Raw genomic sequence first — 15,241 nt, forward strand, 5'->3', positions numbered from 1 at the left:
TACTCAGTATTACTGAATATGCCAGTCTTGTAATTATATTTTCAACCTGTGTTATTGTGTGCATCTCCCTTTGGGTAGGTCAGGAGATCAACTGACCGCAGAAGTTTATCACAACAGAGAAGATGAAAAACAAAATAAACCAAGAGCAAATACAGTAAATCTACCTGTCAAAGGCATAATTGTGGTTGTATAATGGATATACAGATGCAGCCACTTTGGTTTGTCTGTTTGACACAGAATAACTAAACACAGATATCCCATTTATCTCATTTAACACAGAAAACTGCGTCACAACATCCCATCTAATTAAGGCATTCACCATTGTTCACAATGGTGCTTTGGTATGCTAATGGAAAGGTTAAATGCATTAAATGAGTTAAGATGACTTTAGATAACGCAGTTTCTTCAATTAACCATGAGTCATGACGCATTTATCTCACAAATCCAAGTGGCTTCATCTGTACTACAGTATATTCAGGAAGAACTTATCCTTATTTATTGTTCATTCTGGCAAAACATCCACAACTTTCATTTAAAACTTTAAGCTTCTACATGCAGCTCCTTTCCTCCAAAACGATCCTCCAAAAAAACTAGTTAAATATGATACAAAATATGCGGTATATTTCAGCGGTTCACATCCAAAAAGTCACTCATGTCAAAATCGTTGAGCGTCAACACTTTACGCCGGTGTCAAAATTGACGCAAGTGACTTTTTGGACGCGCATCCAAAATTGACACAGGCGCCAATTTCAGAGTTTCACTAATTTTTCACAAATTTTTCACCGTTTTATGAATTTCATGGGAAATTTTTTGGCGAAATAGGAGAAATTCGCCCATCACTAGCCATGTTAGCACTTGTCAGGCATTAGCAGTGAATAGATATATATTTCCCAGTACTACATCAAAGACGTAGGGCAGCAGTTCAGCTTACTGTATCTTAGCTTATTTTATTTGCTCAGGGGGAATAGGTCTGGGTTTTGCATTTACGCTTTTGTTAAATCATCTGGGCACCCAACTGTAGAGAAAGGTGAATTTGATTGAGAAAGCAATGACATGAAACTCCATGCTACATTTAGCAAGATACTGTAGAGAAGCTGATTGTCTTCTGCTTATCTTCATTGGGTCTTGTTGAAATGGCCTTGATTATATAAATCCACAGTTTTTAAAAATAGGGTTCTCTGTTGCTGAACTTAGCTCTGTTAGGGAAATTAGTTATATACTTATTTCAATATAGAAAAAAAAGCAAAATCTGACTGTTGCTATGGCTAACTGCTCTGGCAATTTAACATTTGTAAATGAGGCCTACAAAGCACACTTCAATCATTATATTTGTAAATCTTACACACTGCTTTCTTTTTGACTGTTATGTCTTCAAAATTATTAAAATGTGATCCTCCAAAATTAATGATTTGCTTAGTTAGCTTCTTTCTTTTGCCTTAAGGCATTAATCATGTAGTAAAAACAGTTGACATGACAGAATTACAAAGCATATTAAATCTCCTTGGGGCAAATTCACTAAGCGCCGAAGCGCTGAATGCTAGCGTTACTTCGCTAGCGTTTGGCATTTTCGTTACTGTGCAAATTCACTAACGAACGCTGGCGTAGATTCACTAGTGTTACTTCGCACCCTTACGCCTGGCGAATTATCGCTACGGACGTAACTACGTAAATTCACTAACGCGCGCAGTGTACTGAACGCTACCTTTTACGCTAGACTTCCTTCGCCACCTCAGACCAGGCGAAGCACAATAGATTAGATAGGGATTACTTCAAAAAAAGTCAACATTTTTTCTAAGTCCCAAAAAACGCTGGCATGTTTTCTACATTATGGGTGATAGGCTGAAAAAGATCGAAAAATTTTTTGGGGCTCCCCTCCTTCCCCCCTACATTTCCTGACTCATGGCAACTTACCTATACAGTGGGCACATGTGTAGGGCAAAATAAAATTTTTATTTGATGTTTTGAAGGTTTTCTAGGCATTTGTAGTGCTGATACGTATTCCTCCATTGAAATTTGAATTTGGCGCCGTATGCAAATTAACCATCGCTAGCGTAACTTCGCTTCGCTTAGCGAATCAACGCTAGCGCAACTTCGCAACCTTATGCTACCCCTGAGCGCAACTTCAGATTTTAGTGAATTTGCGAAGCGCTGGCGAAACTACGCCTGGCAAAGTGTGGTGAAGTGTGGCGAAGTTACGCCTGGCGCACCTACGAATCTTAGTGAATTTGCCCCATGACTCCTTGTCACCATTCTCTATTTTACAGAATATTTGCCTTGAAGCATAAAAACTTAGAAGGGTAATGATATCATAATTCAGTGCTAAAGTATCTACTGTATCTACGTGTAGGTACTTCTGTGTTATAAAAAGTTACTGTTTGCCTCATATTTAACCATGTGCTTATATGTTTACAAAGAGATATTACCTTCCATTTTCAACCAGCAGAAGAATATTCCCCTTTTCGCCATTCAGCATGGAGGAGTTTGCTGCTGGAAAAAAAAAGTCACATTTTAACTGAAACAACATATTGAATAGAAGTGGACATGAGGGGCAAACACTTCTCCTAACTGGGCTCCAAGTCTCCCATCTTTCCTGCTACCTACCTATATACAGGTAAGGGACCATGTTATTCAGAATGATTTGGACCTGGAGTTTTCTGGATAACACATTTTCCTTAATTTTGATCTTCATTCCTTAAGTCTATTAGAAAATCATGTAAATCCAATAGTCTGGTTTTACTTCCAATAAGGATTAATTATATCTTAGTTTGGATCAAGTTCAAGGTCCTGTTTTATTGTTACGGAGAAAAAGTAAATCATTTTTCAAAATTTGGATTATTTAATTATAATGGAGTCTATGAAAGACAGCCTTTCCATAATTCTGAGCTTTATGGATAACAGGTTTCCAGATAATGGATCATATACCTGCATCTTTAGCACTGTTCTGCCTAAGGAATAACTGCTTCCCTTGCTGCTGAAATATTTATCATGGCTCCCCATTAAACAAATAACACAGACTTCTTCTGTTACCTATAAAAATGAGATTGCTCATTGTTCAACTTTCCAGTTAGGCCTTTTTAGCACCTCTGCTTGCTAAGGTCTAAATTACCAACAACCAGGCAGTGGTTTAAATGAGAGTCTGAATAGAAAGATAAGTAATGAAAAGTAACAATAACAATATTTTGTGGCTGCCAGAGTCATTGTCCCCCATTTTAAACCTGAGAAGCATGAGAAAAAGGCAAACTATACAAATGAAAAAAATGTAGACCAGTTGAAAGCTTGCTAAGAGTTGGCCATTCTATAACATACTAAAAGTTAACTTAAAGATAGTGATGGTCGAATTTATTCGCCAGGCGTGAATTCGTGGCGAGAAATTCGCAAAACGGCGCCGGCGTCTCGTGCGAATTTATTCGCTGGCGGGGAATCGCGCAAATTCGCCGCGAATTCACCCATCACTACTTAAAGGTAAATCACCCCTTTAAAAGAAGACTCATAACCTACCTCTTTGAAAACTAGCACAGCACTCATGAGTCCATTCTCCAAAAATAGTCAATGACTGCACTTATTATCCCCTTAGTCACTTGCCATTTATTGTTTAAAGTAATCATATTTATTATGCATGCATTATTGTTCCCATATCTATATTATTATTGTATTATAAGGTTTATTCAGCACTGCATATAATGTACGAATAGTGCTATATAACCAAATATACATACAAACAGTAGCTAAATAGTGTACGAATGTTTTCTCAAAACTGCGGCAAAAAATTTCTGGAAAAAAATTAGTTGAAACAAAAAAAAAATTGATGCACGTCAAAATTATTTGGGTGCCCATTGACTTTAATGCATTTGGACAAAATAGTCACATGTATAAAAATTGTGGCTCACATCAAAATTATTTTGACGCCCATTGACTTCAACGTGGTTCAATAATTTTTCGCCGTTTCACAAATTTTTCTGCCGGTTTGCTAATTTTCCGTCGAAGTGAAAAGGGACAGATTTGCCATCACTAATAAGAACCAATATTTTAGAGTATACTGTATAATTAAGGTGTACTGGCTATAGAAATCCATTTTGCCAAGGGAAACATACCGATTTCAACCTCATATTACTCATGAGTATTGAAGAGGGGAGTTCCATGTGCTTTTAGGCTCTGTAGAGCTATTGTTATTGCAGTTATTGGTTACTATTAGTAATATGTATAGCTTTTGAGATTTAACTTATTTCTAAACAAAGCACAACTTAATTGAAAACCATGTACAGGCAGGACAGAGAGACCACTTGCTCTGGGTTCCCAGTTTCAGAGGGACCTCTTAGTCCTTGATGAAGGTGCAGATGGAATATAATTAATTGTGTAATGCTCGTTTGGCATCCTGATTAAACATGCCAGGGACATCTATCCTATGTATCACCATAACAAAATAATTTAGCATATTCTGTAAGCTTAACTTAAAGTTGTTTTTTTTAAGCCTTGGTGTATATAGGATAGTCTGAAGTATATTGTTGTACATTGAATCTTTATACATCCACCATCTAATCATACAAAGCCCTTGTCTACTTATTTGCCCAAAGAAGTCGACTGCTAAATTACAAAAATGTTAAACATTGACATTTCTTCAAGCATAAGGAATCCAATATGTCCTCAGCTTTGAAAGTTATGGACACCTGTCCTTTTTTTATCTGCTCTTTGGTATTAGCAGATTTGTAGTAACACTACTGCCTTCCCCACCAACTACAATATTGTCATATAATCTCCTTACAATATATTAGCTGGAAAAATGGCCAAAATGCCAAGGGTGAGGATTATGACATGGTTGGAGAAGAGCGTCGACCAGATACATGGAAGATGGAATTCTCCCAGAAAAATTACAAAATCTAGATATACCATATCATATACATCATAAACATTAATACCATTAAGCTCTGCCATCATAGTAGTTTTCCTGCAACTTTTGGTATCTATATGACATCACAGACTTTTTTCACATAATGTACAATGGCCATTTGCAGCAATTATTATTGTCATTATTACTATTATTAATGTTGTTATTGTTATTATTAATAATAATATGCCTTTGTTTTGGGATGGCAACCAGGTCCAGACTACGATTCAAGAAATAGCAAGCATTATTAAGTATACAGATGCCAAAACAGGCCAAATAAATAGTGACTGCTTTGGCAGCTTACAGCAGTCTCTCTGACATTGTCCAGAACCCTGTAGGCTATCCTATGTCTCACCATGGATTGAGCTTAAAAAGGACCCAATTTATTGCAATAACTGCACCATACTCTGTCTTTGCAGTCATTGTCTATGGAGAATGCCAATGCACAGAAAATAAATAGAGAGACAACATAATACAGACACTGTAAACCATGTGCATAAACTTCACTATCTGTCTAAGCAAAAAACTACTTAAACAACAAACCCTTCCAAAAAGTCTAATTAAAACAAGTGTTAGGTTGTGGAAGTGCCTTGAAAGAAAGTTTCCAAAAATGTTACATTTTACAACAGGCTAATTAAAAATTGATTTTGTAATACAAGATATACAGTACTGATTATATTTTGCATGTTGCCATTGCTAATACACTATATGAGTCTGTTATATTATGAGATGGTTCTACTGTACTAACAAGGGTTGCCCCATGATCTTCAAGAAGAAGAGATAAATGAATAATGTTTATATCTTACTAAGTTCCTGAAGTTTCTTTAGTTGTATGGTGTCTGCTTTTCCACAATCTTCTGTATTCCAGTAGTGTAGACATGCCTTGTCCAGTGCAAACCAAGCTTTTTTCCATTGGTTAAGGCTATAGGAATTTTTGTAGTACAGATATCCAAGCAAGGTGAAATCTAAATCCAGCAAATAGTCTTCTACAGCAGGTGCAAAGTTCTGTAAGATCGACAAAAATGACAAAAATCATCATATACAAAAAAAACACAAATATTTTTATTTTAAACAAGTCACGCAAGACCCATTAGTCACATACTACTGCCTGTTATAAAAACAATACAGATGAAACATGGCTACTGTAACCAAGCAACAGTGATTAAATCTTTAATTACCTTCTAATCAGGTTGTTTAGAGGTTAATAACAAAGCTGTAGCACCCACTTAAAGGGATACTGTCATGGGAAAAAAAAATTTTTCAAAATTAATCAGTTAATAGTGCTGCTCCAGCAGATTTCTGCACTGAAATCCATTTCTTAAAAGACCAAACAATTTTTTTTATATTCAATTTTGAAATCTGACATGGGGCTTGACAATTTCCCAGCTGCCCCAAGTCATGTGACTTGTGTTCTGATAAACTTCAATCACTACTGCTGTACTGCAAGCTGGAGTGATATCACCCCCCTCCCTCCCCCCCCCCCAGCAGCCAAACAAAAGAACAATGGGAGGGTAACCAGATAGCAGCTCCCTAACACAAGATAACAGCTGCCTGGTAGATCTAAGAACAACACTCAATAGTAAAAACCCATTTCTCACTGAGACACATTCAGTTACATTGAGAAGGAAAAACAGCAGCATGCCAGAAAGCATTTCTCTCCTAAAGTGCAGGCACAAGTCACATGACCAGGGGCAGCTGGGAAATTGACAAAATGTCTAGCCCCATGTCAGAATTCAAAATTTAATATAAAAAAATCTGTTTTCTCTTTTGAGAAATGGATTTCAGTGCAGAATTCTACTGGAGTAGCACTATTAACTGATGTGTTTTGAAAAAAACATGTTTTCCGATGACAGGATCCCTTTAATTACTTAAGATTTCCTTTTTCTCCTCTCAATCCCCTCCATTGGGAAGTCACTTTGGCTAGTGGCTTCTGAGCATGCTCAGTTCTTCTTAACTCTACCTTTAGAGTTCTAAACACAACATCCAGCCTAGCATCCAATGAAGAGATAGCATTGCTGGTTCCCATAGATACTGGTTACCCATTGAATTGCTAAATCCAAGCAGGATTTTCTTATCAAAGTAAGTTCAGCCAGTGTAAACTGCCATTCTTGCATGAACTTCACAGCGCACATGTGCTGTTTTCATGTCACTGATAATGTCTCAGTGGGAAAATGGCCGCCAGGTGAAAGCTGCTATGTGTTTTAGGAAAAATGTGTTGCAGCAAACAAAGAGAATTTATGAGGTTCAAATGAAGCGGGATCGATGGGCCCAATGTATATACAAGGTAGGAGAATGCAGGGTGCATGTCCTTTAACATAGAAATTAAAGGGATACCAGTATAAAATTACTATCACCCTTTTGTAACTACACAGATTTTTTTTTTACACAAGTTTTAATCATGTTTTTCTCATGCCACATTAGAGATCATTGGCTAAAGGTGTTTTTGCAGTTGGCAAAAGACAATGCCAAAGTTTGGGATAGATAATGGAGATTTAAATATTGCTGTTGTTAGTACAGGCATTTCATATAAAGCTTAAGGGTTCGGACATGTGTGTGTGACATGGCCATGAATTTACATTCCCAACTTCTTGCACTTTATTCACAGCTCCTCTATGCAGTTCTGGCCCTGCAGTTAATTGTCGTCACTTTGTGCTGGACCCTACAGCTACAATTGACACTATCCTTCCTTTTTATTTCATTTATATAAACATAAATCAGACTGGTAGGTCTTTCCAAAATGGAATTCAAGAACCTGGTCTTTCCCCTTGAATACACCAATGGCAGCAGTGCTGTCGTTATAAGGGGTAAGCCAGGAGATTCATATAGATGTACAAGTTATGGCATACCAGTAGGGGCATAGTGCAAAGGAGGCCTGTCCTTACCACCTGCTCTATGTAGAATAAAGGGAAGCCAGTGTGTAGGGTACAAATTAGAAGCTTACCACTGTAAATGGTGGGCCCCAGACCTTCAGCAGAGGGAGTAAACACCAGGAAACATCAATAAGGGGCTGGCACAAGCCGAACCACACAGAGTAGGAAAGCAGGAGCCGGATTGTAAAAGTAAAAAATCATATTTTATTTTCCATAATTAAAAACAAATTATGTAAAATAAAATGTGTTTTTTTTACTTTTACAATCCGGCTCCTGCTTTCCTACTCGGTGTGGTTCGGCTTGTGCCAGCCTCTTATTGATGTTACCACCTGCTCTATGTGCCGTGCATATACCGGCCCCAATCTTGCACTTACGATTTTTAATCTGCCATGTCCAGAGCAGTACCCCAGCAACAAGTTCATGGTAAATGGCAATTTTTCACCACTCATGCTTTAGCACTCATGTCTGGGGCATTGTTACCTGACTCCTATTATCAGTACCTCCAGCAGAACAATACATATAAAAATGAAGAATAGAGTAGCACATTTCTGTTTTGTCTACTTTATTATTTATGCTTAAGTACGGTGTTGGAAATGCATCTGAGGGTACCCTGATTCTAATTAATTGTGACCTTTCTTTGTCTAGATGAGAACAGAGGAGAAAAATGGAAGGCAAAATGCATGAGGGTGTTCTTACACTGCTTGTATTATCTGTGGAATCTCCTGACACAATGTTCTTGCATTTCTTTAACACTACAAATCATATGCATTTCATCTTTGGCATGGAAAAATATACATTATGCAAAGCACTGTGAAAAAAAGAGAACATAAAGACGGTACCTCTGAGAGCCTACAGTTAACAATAGCAATGTATTCTATGCTAATGCTCTAGGCTTACCTCCGTCAGATAGTTATCAATCTCACCTTAGCTATTGCCCTGGTCCATTCTCTGCGAGACTCCACATTTTCAGCTCCAAAAAGGAACATACGTTCAGACAGAAAGTAGATCTCAAAGGTAAAAGCAGCCCTTCAGCAAACAGGATTTAGAAAGAAAAAAAAAGACATATTTAGGTTTTATAATTTAAAGTAGCCGAAGGCTTAATTCCCTAGCAAAGAATAAGCTTTTCATGTTCTGGTTGAATACTTTACCACTTTCATTATCAAAGGAATTAAGCAAATATTTCATGATTTATTAAAACCCTCTAAATAGTTATAATTAGAGGATTGGAAAGTATATTGGATATATCGGACATGTACTATACCTGCTGTTACATAGAACACAATGCTCGGTTACTTTGGCCTATTTCTACACGTAAAAGTCGCTTTTTAGAAATAATCAGTTAACACATTAGCTTCCATCATGTGCTTTTATTTTGCTAATAACAATTCATATGATACAATTACCTTGTAGATTTACCACTTACTTCCTAAAGTGAAGGAACAACAATTACACATTGGTATTGTGTTTCCTCCAATTTTGATGAAGTGACGCATCTCGGCAGCTTTTGAATTATTTAAACGAATACAAAGTGTTATCTCCAGCATAATGATAATTGCAGCTTAGCGTTCACGACTGCTTACGAAAGAAATATGGGTCCAATCATTTATGCCCATACCAACAGTACAGTTTCAGAAGAAGAAAATAAAATTGCAATAAAGATAAATGCGATCATTTTAAGCACACGGTGCAAATCCTGCATTTGTAATTTATGGAGGCAGAGAATGAAGGTACGGCATCAGAGTTTGTAGAGTATCGAATCGATCATTTCTAAAATGCAAGATATTACATTTATAGGGGATGTGGTACAGAGGCTCATGAAAGATTTAAAAGGCTGGTGTCACAGAGTGTGTTATTGTACCAATTTCTTTTTATGGGAGAAGTGGGTTTGTTTTGTATAGATAAAAAAAAAGGGATGGGTGGCTGTATTTAGCTTTCCATTTAGTAATTTGATTAAAATGAACCAGTTTCATATACATTGTTATTCTTATTTTGTTGTTATAATAATATATAATCAAATACAGGTATGGGACCTGTTATCCAGAATGCTCGGGACCTGGGGTTTTCCGGATGATGGATCTTTCCGTAATTTGGGTCTTCATACCTTAAGTCTACTAGAAAATCATGTAAACATGAAATAAACCCAATAATCTGGTTTTGCCTCCAATGAGGATTAACTGGATTTTTGTTTGGATCAAGTATAAGCTACTGTTTTATTATTAAAGAGAAAAACGAAATCATTTTTAAATATTTGGATTATTTGATTATAATGGAGTCTATGGGAGATGACCTTTCTGTAATTCGGAGCTTTCTGGATAATGGGTTTCCGGGTATACCTGTACAATTAATAATAAATAGAAAAATAATAAGATCTATTGCAATATTAAGAAGTGTTATAAAAATACTTTAAAAATATAAAATAGTCTCTCTGCCAAGAACAAACCTTTCACTTATTATTTTACATTTAAGTACAATTTTGTTTGATCTTAGCGAGAGCCATTAAAAAGTGTCCTGGCTTCTCCTCTCCGTAGTTTTGGGACGAGTTAAATTAAACTCATATGGAAACATTATTCCTACAGTCTAGTGATGGGTGAATTTGGGGCGTTACGCTTTGCCGAAAAATTCACGAAATTCACGAAACGTCAAAAAATTTGCAAAATGACGCCGCCGTCTCATTTTTGATGCCGGAGTCCATTTTTGACGCTGGCGTCCATTTTTTTTATGCTGGCGAATTTTCGCTGGCAAATTTGCACAGCACTTTTGCGCCTGCCGAATAAATTCGCCCATCACTATTCCTACCTTCTTGATTTACTGGAAATGATGAAAGAAACGATCCCATTTCCCATCACCAAAACATTTTGTAAAACCACAGGAAAATTCACGAAATTTCAGAGAAATTTCACCGAATGCATGAAAGTCAATGGGTCCTTGTTCTCATAGGGGTTTTATTGCCATGGAAAAACTCACTAAAATGTGAATTTCACCACAAATCTGTATCAGGAGAAAAACTCACTAAAATGGGAATTCCACCACAAATCTGTATCAGGAGAAAATATTTGCTAATCCCTGTTATATTATTGTTATTATTTATATAGTGCCATCATTTCACACAGTGCTTTACAGATAATCACACTCCCTGGTTGAAAGGTTCAAGCTCACATTGATATGTTGAAGGCTACAATTCCCTCAATTGTTTAATTTTTCCTAAAAGAAATACAGTTTCACGCAAGACAACCAACCTGTTATACTCCACAAGGAAGGGGCAGAGAGTGACATTTCTGTTTTGGGAGCTTTCCATTTTTTGGGAGTCTAAACCTCTCTAAATCAACATTATTCTCTGCTTATGACAAAAAAGAAGATTGCAGAACCTCAATGAAAGCATTACTTTAGGGAAGATTAAATCATCAGCTCACAAACAAATGGATATTCTTGTTCTATATTTATGCTGATATATTGTACCTTAACTTTTTTCCATTTTTTAAGTTATCTGCAATAGCAGGTTAATCTTTCAATTATAGCAGTTACATCTTTCAATTTTAATCTGAAATATCTGTACTATTTGGTCATATTGAAGCATTTGATTTATTTACATTAAGAATTTGCTTTTATGTGCTTCTTAATCTGTGAGCATTAAATGATGTCATGCACCAGTGATTTGCTCTAATTTAGTGTTTTATTGCATTGCCTACTGAGCCCATCCATCCTAATTAGTGTTATAAATAATCTGTTTTTCTTGTAAAAATATTAGTTTCTTGGTACCTGTCTTAGTTGTGTAAATGCATGTGCTTTATAATACATAATATACAACAAACTGTGTCTGCTGAATATATTCTTATAAGTATGCAAGCAAGTGTTATATATATTAATTTATATTAATATATTACATATAATTATAATACTTAGGGATTTATTCCATCCCACCCAAAGTTGCAAGAGGACCTTAAATATCATCACTTACAAATTATAACCACCCTCCTTTCTTAACAGTCCACACATTGAAGCAATAGCCTTCTTTCTGTTGCTTCCCATTAGGGCTGAGTGGACTTTTTCACCCTGTACAGTTTTGCATCAAAACTCAAATTTGTATGCAAATTTACTGGAAAAAACACAGATATCATTATTATGGGGCATATTTATCAAAGGTCGAATTTCGAATTGAAAAAACTTCGAAATTCTAATTTAAAAAGCCCAATCCGAAATTAAGTTGAAGGTTTTTTTTGGTATAGGTCCATTTTCGATCGAATAGGTCCAAATTCGAATCGTACGAATTGAAGGAATAGTGCATTGAATCGAAAAATGAATTTGATTCGAATTTTTTCCCCAAAAGAACTTAGATTTTTCAAAGTCCACCAATTGACTCCAAATAGTTTCTAGGAGGTCCCCCATAGGCTAAAACAGCAATTCGGCAGGTTTTAGATGGCGAATGGTCGAAGTCAAATTTTTAAAGAGACAGTACATGATACATTTCAATATTCGAATTCTCACATTTTTTTCAAATTCGAATCGAATTTGGACTATTCCCTAGTCAAAGTACACACAAAATAGCTCGAAAATTCACCTCGACCTTTGATAAATCTGCCCCTATCTGTCTTTTGTCTTCCATGTAAGCCAATGAGATCAAAGCCCTCTCTAGTCCAACTCCCTGTCCATCTATGTAGCTATCTAGGCACAATGTTTCCAAGAAATTGGACCCTTTTTATGTCTACGAAAAAGGTTGCAACATAGCGTAAAGGAGCTTCACTAACAAGGTAGGGCAAAGCAGAAAAATTAAACTGAATGTAACTTTACCTTTCCATTGACTCTAATGCTTGTTGTTGAATGCATCTCTGCTTTCCATGCATCCAGTGCTCCATTTCCAAGCATTTACTTTACTTCTAGTGGTCTGCCTCTCCCTATTGTCATATAATTGACCTACAAAGATGACATTCCATTGGTTTTTAGTATTTATGCAACAGTCTACCAGGAATTCTGCTTTGTGAGTATTTTTTCTTTCTCTACAGTGTGCTTTCTTAGGATCTTCAGCTATTTTCAGCTATTTAATTCTACTGTATGGTCTCTCGAATAACCTGTTAATTGATTCAGTACTTGCATTTCCTAATAATTAATGATATACTTTACAAACTTAACCACACTGGTCTACCAGTCTAGTATAGTTAGTCATAGTCATTTTGCATTAGGGGATATTCTTCATATGAAGGCCTTAAAGGAGATGTTCAGTGTGAAAATGAAACTGGGTGAATAGATAGGCTATGCACAAAAAAATGTTTTTCAATATAGGTAGTTAGCCAGAAATGTAACCTAAAAAGACTGGAGTTAGCAGATGTTTAACATAATAACCAGAACACAACTTCCTTCTTTGCAGCCCTAACCAGCTACCAGCCAGGAACCAATCAGTGTCTTGAAGGGGGAAAGCAAACTAACTGCACAGTTGTGGCCCACCTTCAAGTCGTTGGCTTCTGGCTATTATGTTAGACATCTGTTAACTCCAGCCTTTATAGATTGCACTTTCAGATAAATAGAAACTTTTTTTTCAGCCTTTTTACCCAGTTTTATTTTACACCAAACTGTTTCTTTAAAAAAAATATGAGGTGGTGGAGTCATTATTGTACCCACGAGTTGTAGGGAAACATGAAGTTTTATGATACCAAAGTCATCCAAAGTTCCAATTTGAAGGCAGTCCTGAAATCATTAAAGACTATGCAGAAAAAGTTTAACTCATGTGTGCTCTTTTATTATTGTGGAAATAAAATATTAGGAGTAGGAACGACAAATTCAAAGGGCATTGTTACTAACTCAACTATAACACTCTTGTACCACTCAGGAAGGCAGATTTTTTGGAGAATTTAGAATGTTGGAAAACACCCTAACGCAGGTTTTTCTTCATCGCCAGCATATTTACAATAAAAACTCAAACCATAAAAACTTGATCCTATTAAACTACTCATTTGCACTAAATTCTACTATTTCTTGAAAAAATTAATTTTAAATTCTACAGAACTTCTGCAGTTTGGAAAATTTGTATTAGAAAATGATTGCAAATCGTTTTTTTTTTAACAGTAATAAGATTTTCAATACCAATAAATCTGCCCCTAAATGTTGTTTGCTTCTTTTTTTTTTTTTCTTTAAAAACAAGTTTTGGGATTTTGTTTTACTCATTTACTTTTTACTATTTTGCAAGAAAAGAAAAAAGAAAAGGATATGTACTGTTGCTGTAGTGTGTAATTCTACCTTGAGGCAATGGTCATGAATCCAATTAAAGTCAAGAATTGTTGCTCAATTAGGTCAAAATTATGTACAGTGGTCATATCCCAGAAAACCCCCAGTCCAAGGGTTATACACCATTTGGTAAGGCAAATCAAAACACAAAAGTCGGGAGAAATCTACTGTTTGAGCATATGAATAAGTGCCCACCTTGGCACAAAAAGTGTTAGGCTACTGTATGTCCTAAGTAAGATTTTTTTACTTTTAAAGAATACTTGGGATACTTTTTCACCAAACAGTAGGGGGCAAATTCACTAAGCAGCGAAAATGCGCTAGCGACGCCTTCGCCGCACTTCGCCAGGGCGCCGCTAATTCACTAAAATACGAAGTTGCGCTCAGGGAGGCGAACGGTAGCAAATTTGTGCTATCGTTAATTCGTCAAGCAAAGCGAAGTTACGCTAGTGATGCCTAATTTGCATAAGGCGCCAAGTTAAAGTTGAATGGATGTATATGTAGCAGCAAATACATTACACTACACAAGCCTGGGAAAGCTTCATAAAATAAAATAGAGTTGTTATTTTGCCCTACACATGTGCCCACTGTATAGTTTAGGTGCCATATGTTAAGAAATGTAGGGGGGAAGGAGAGTACCCCCAAAAAAATGTACGATCTTTTTCAGCCTATCACCCTTAAAAAAGGAAAAGACGCCCTATCTACTCTATTGTACTTCGCCTGGTCTCAGTTGGTGAAGGCAAGTCTAGCGCGAGAGTTAACGTTCATGAAAATCCGCAAGTTAGTGAATTAACGTCCCTTCGACATAGCGCAACTTCGCCTGGCGTAAGGGTGCGAAGTAGCGCTAGAGTAGGTCCATTTCGCTAGCAAATTTACACCAGCGCCGTTAGTAAATCAGCGAAGTAACGAAATGATGTCACGCTGGCGAATTTGCGCTAGCGTTAGCCACTTCACGCTTTAGTGAATTTGCCCCTAGGTCTCTCCCGACTTTTGTTTTTTTACCAAAAAAGAAACGGAGCCTAGATTTAATTGAATTTAAATATCAAGGCAATAACATCTGGCACCACACCAAGCAAACAACCTGACAATATAGCCAAGCTTTAGTTTATATGGCCTTGTTGAGGAAAATATAGTGGAATAGAAAATAAGCATGATACCCAATGGAAGCAACCTCAGTAACAAAGAAATGAGTTACTACAGAGCCAGCTTGTCCTTGTTACAATGTATTTTATTTTCTAATTCTCACAGGTTTATTAATACTGTTCTGAGGAACGTGATA

The 15,241-nt window shown here is 36.4% G+C and overlaps 1 protein-coding gene across 3 annotated transcripts in view; it reads right to left on the minus strand.

Moving 5' to 3' along the window:
• Positions 1–15,241, minus strand: part of arap2.S (ArfGAP with RhoGAP domain, ankyrin repeat and PH domain 2 S homeolog) — a 144,750-nt gene that overhangs the window by 51,957 nt on the left and 77,552 nt on the right. For 2 of the 3 annotated variants that reach the window (XM_041579417.1, XM_018243084.2), the window contains exons 17-19: positions 8,676–8,778; positions 5,689–5,887; positions 2,424–2,487 (exon numbers count right to left, since the gene is read on the minus strand). In XM_041579417.1, coding sequence (XP_041435351.1) covers positions 2,424–2,487; positions 5,689–5,887; positions 8,676–8,778 — 366 coding nt within the window. The remainder of the gene's footprint in view (positions 1–2,423; positions 2,488–5,688; positions 5,888–8,675; positions 8,779–15,241) is intronic. The other variant, XM_018243085.2, reaches the window with a different exon arrangement.

Source organism: Xenopus laevis, chromosome 1S (genome assembly GCF_017654675.1).
Source record: "Xenopus laevis strain J_2021 chromosome 1S, Xenopus_laevis_v10.1, whole genome shotgun sequence".
NCBI classification, from domain to species: Eukaryota; Metazoa; Chordata; class Amphibia; order Anura; family Pipidae; genus Xenopus; species Xenopus laevis.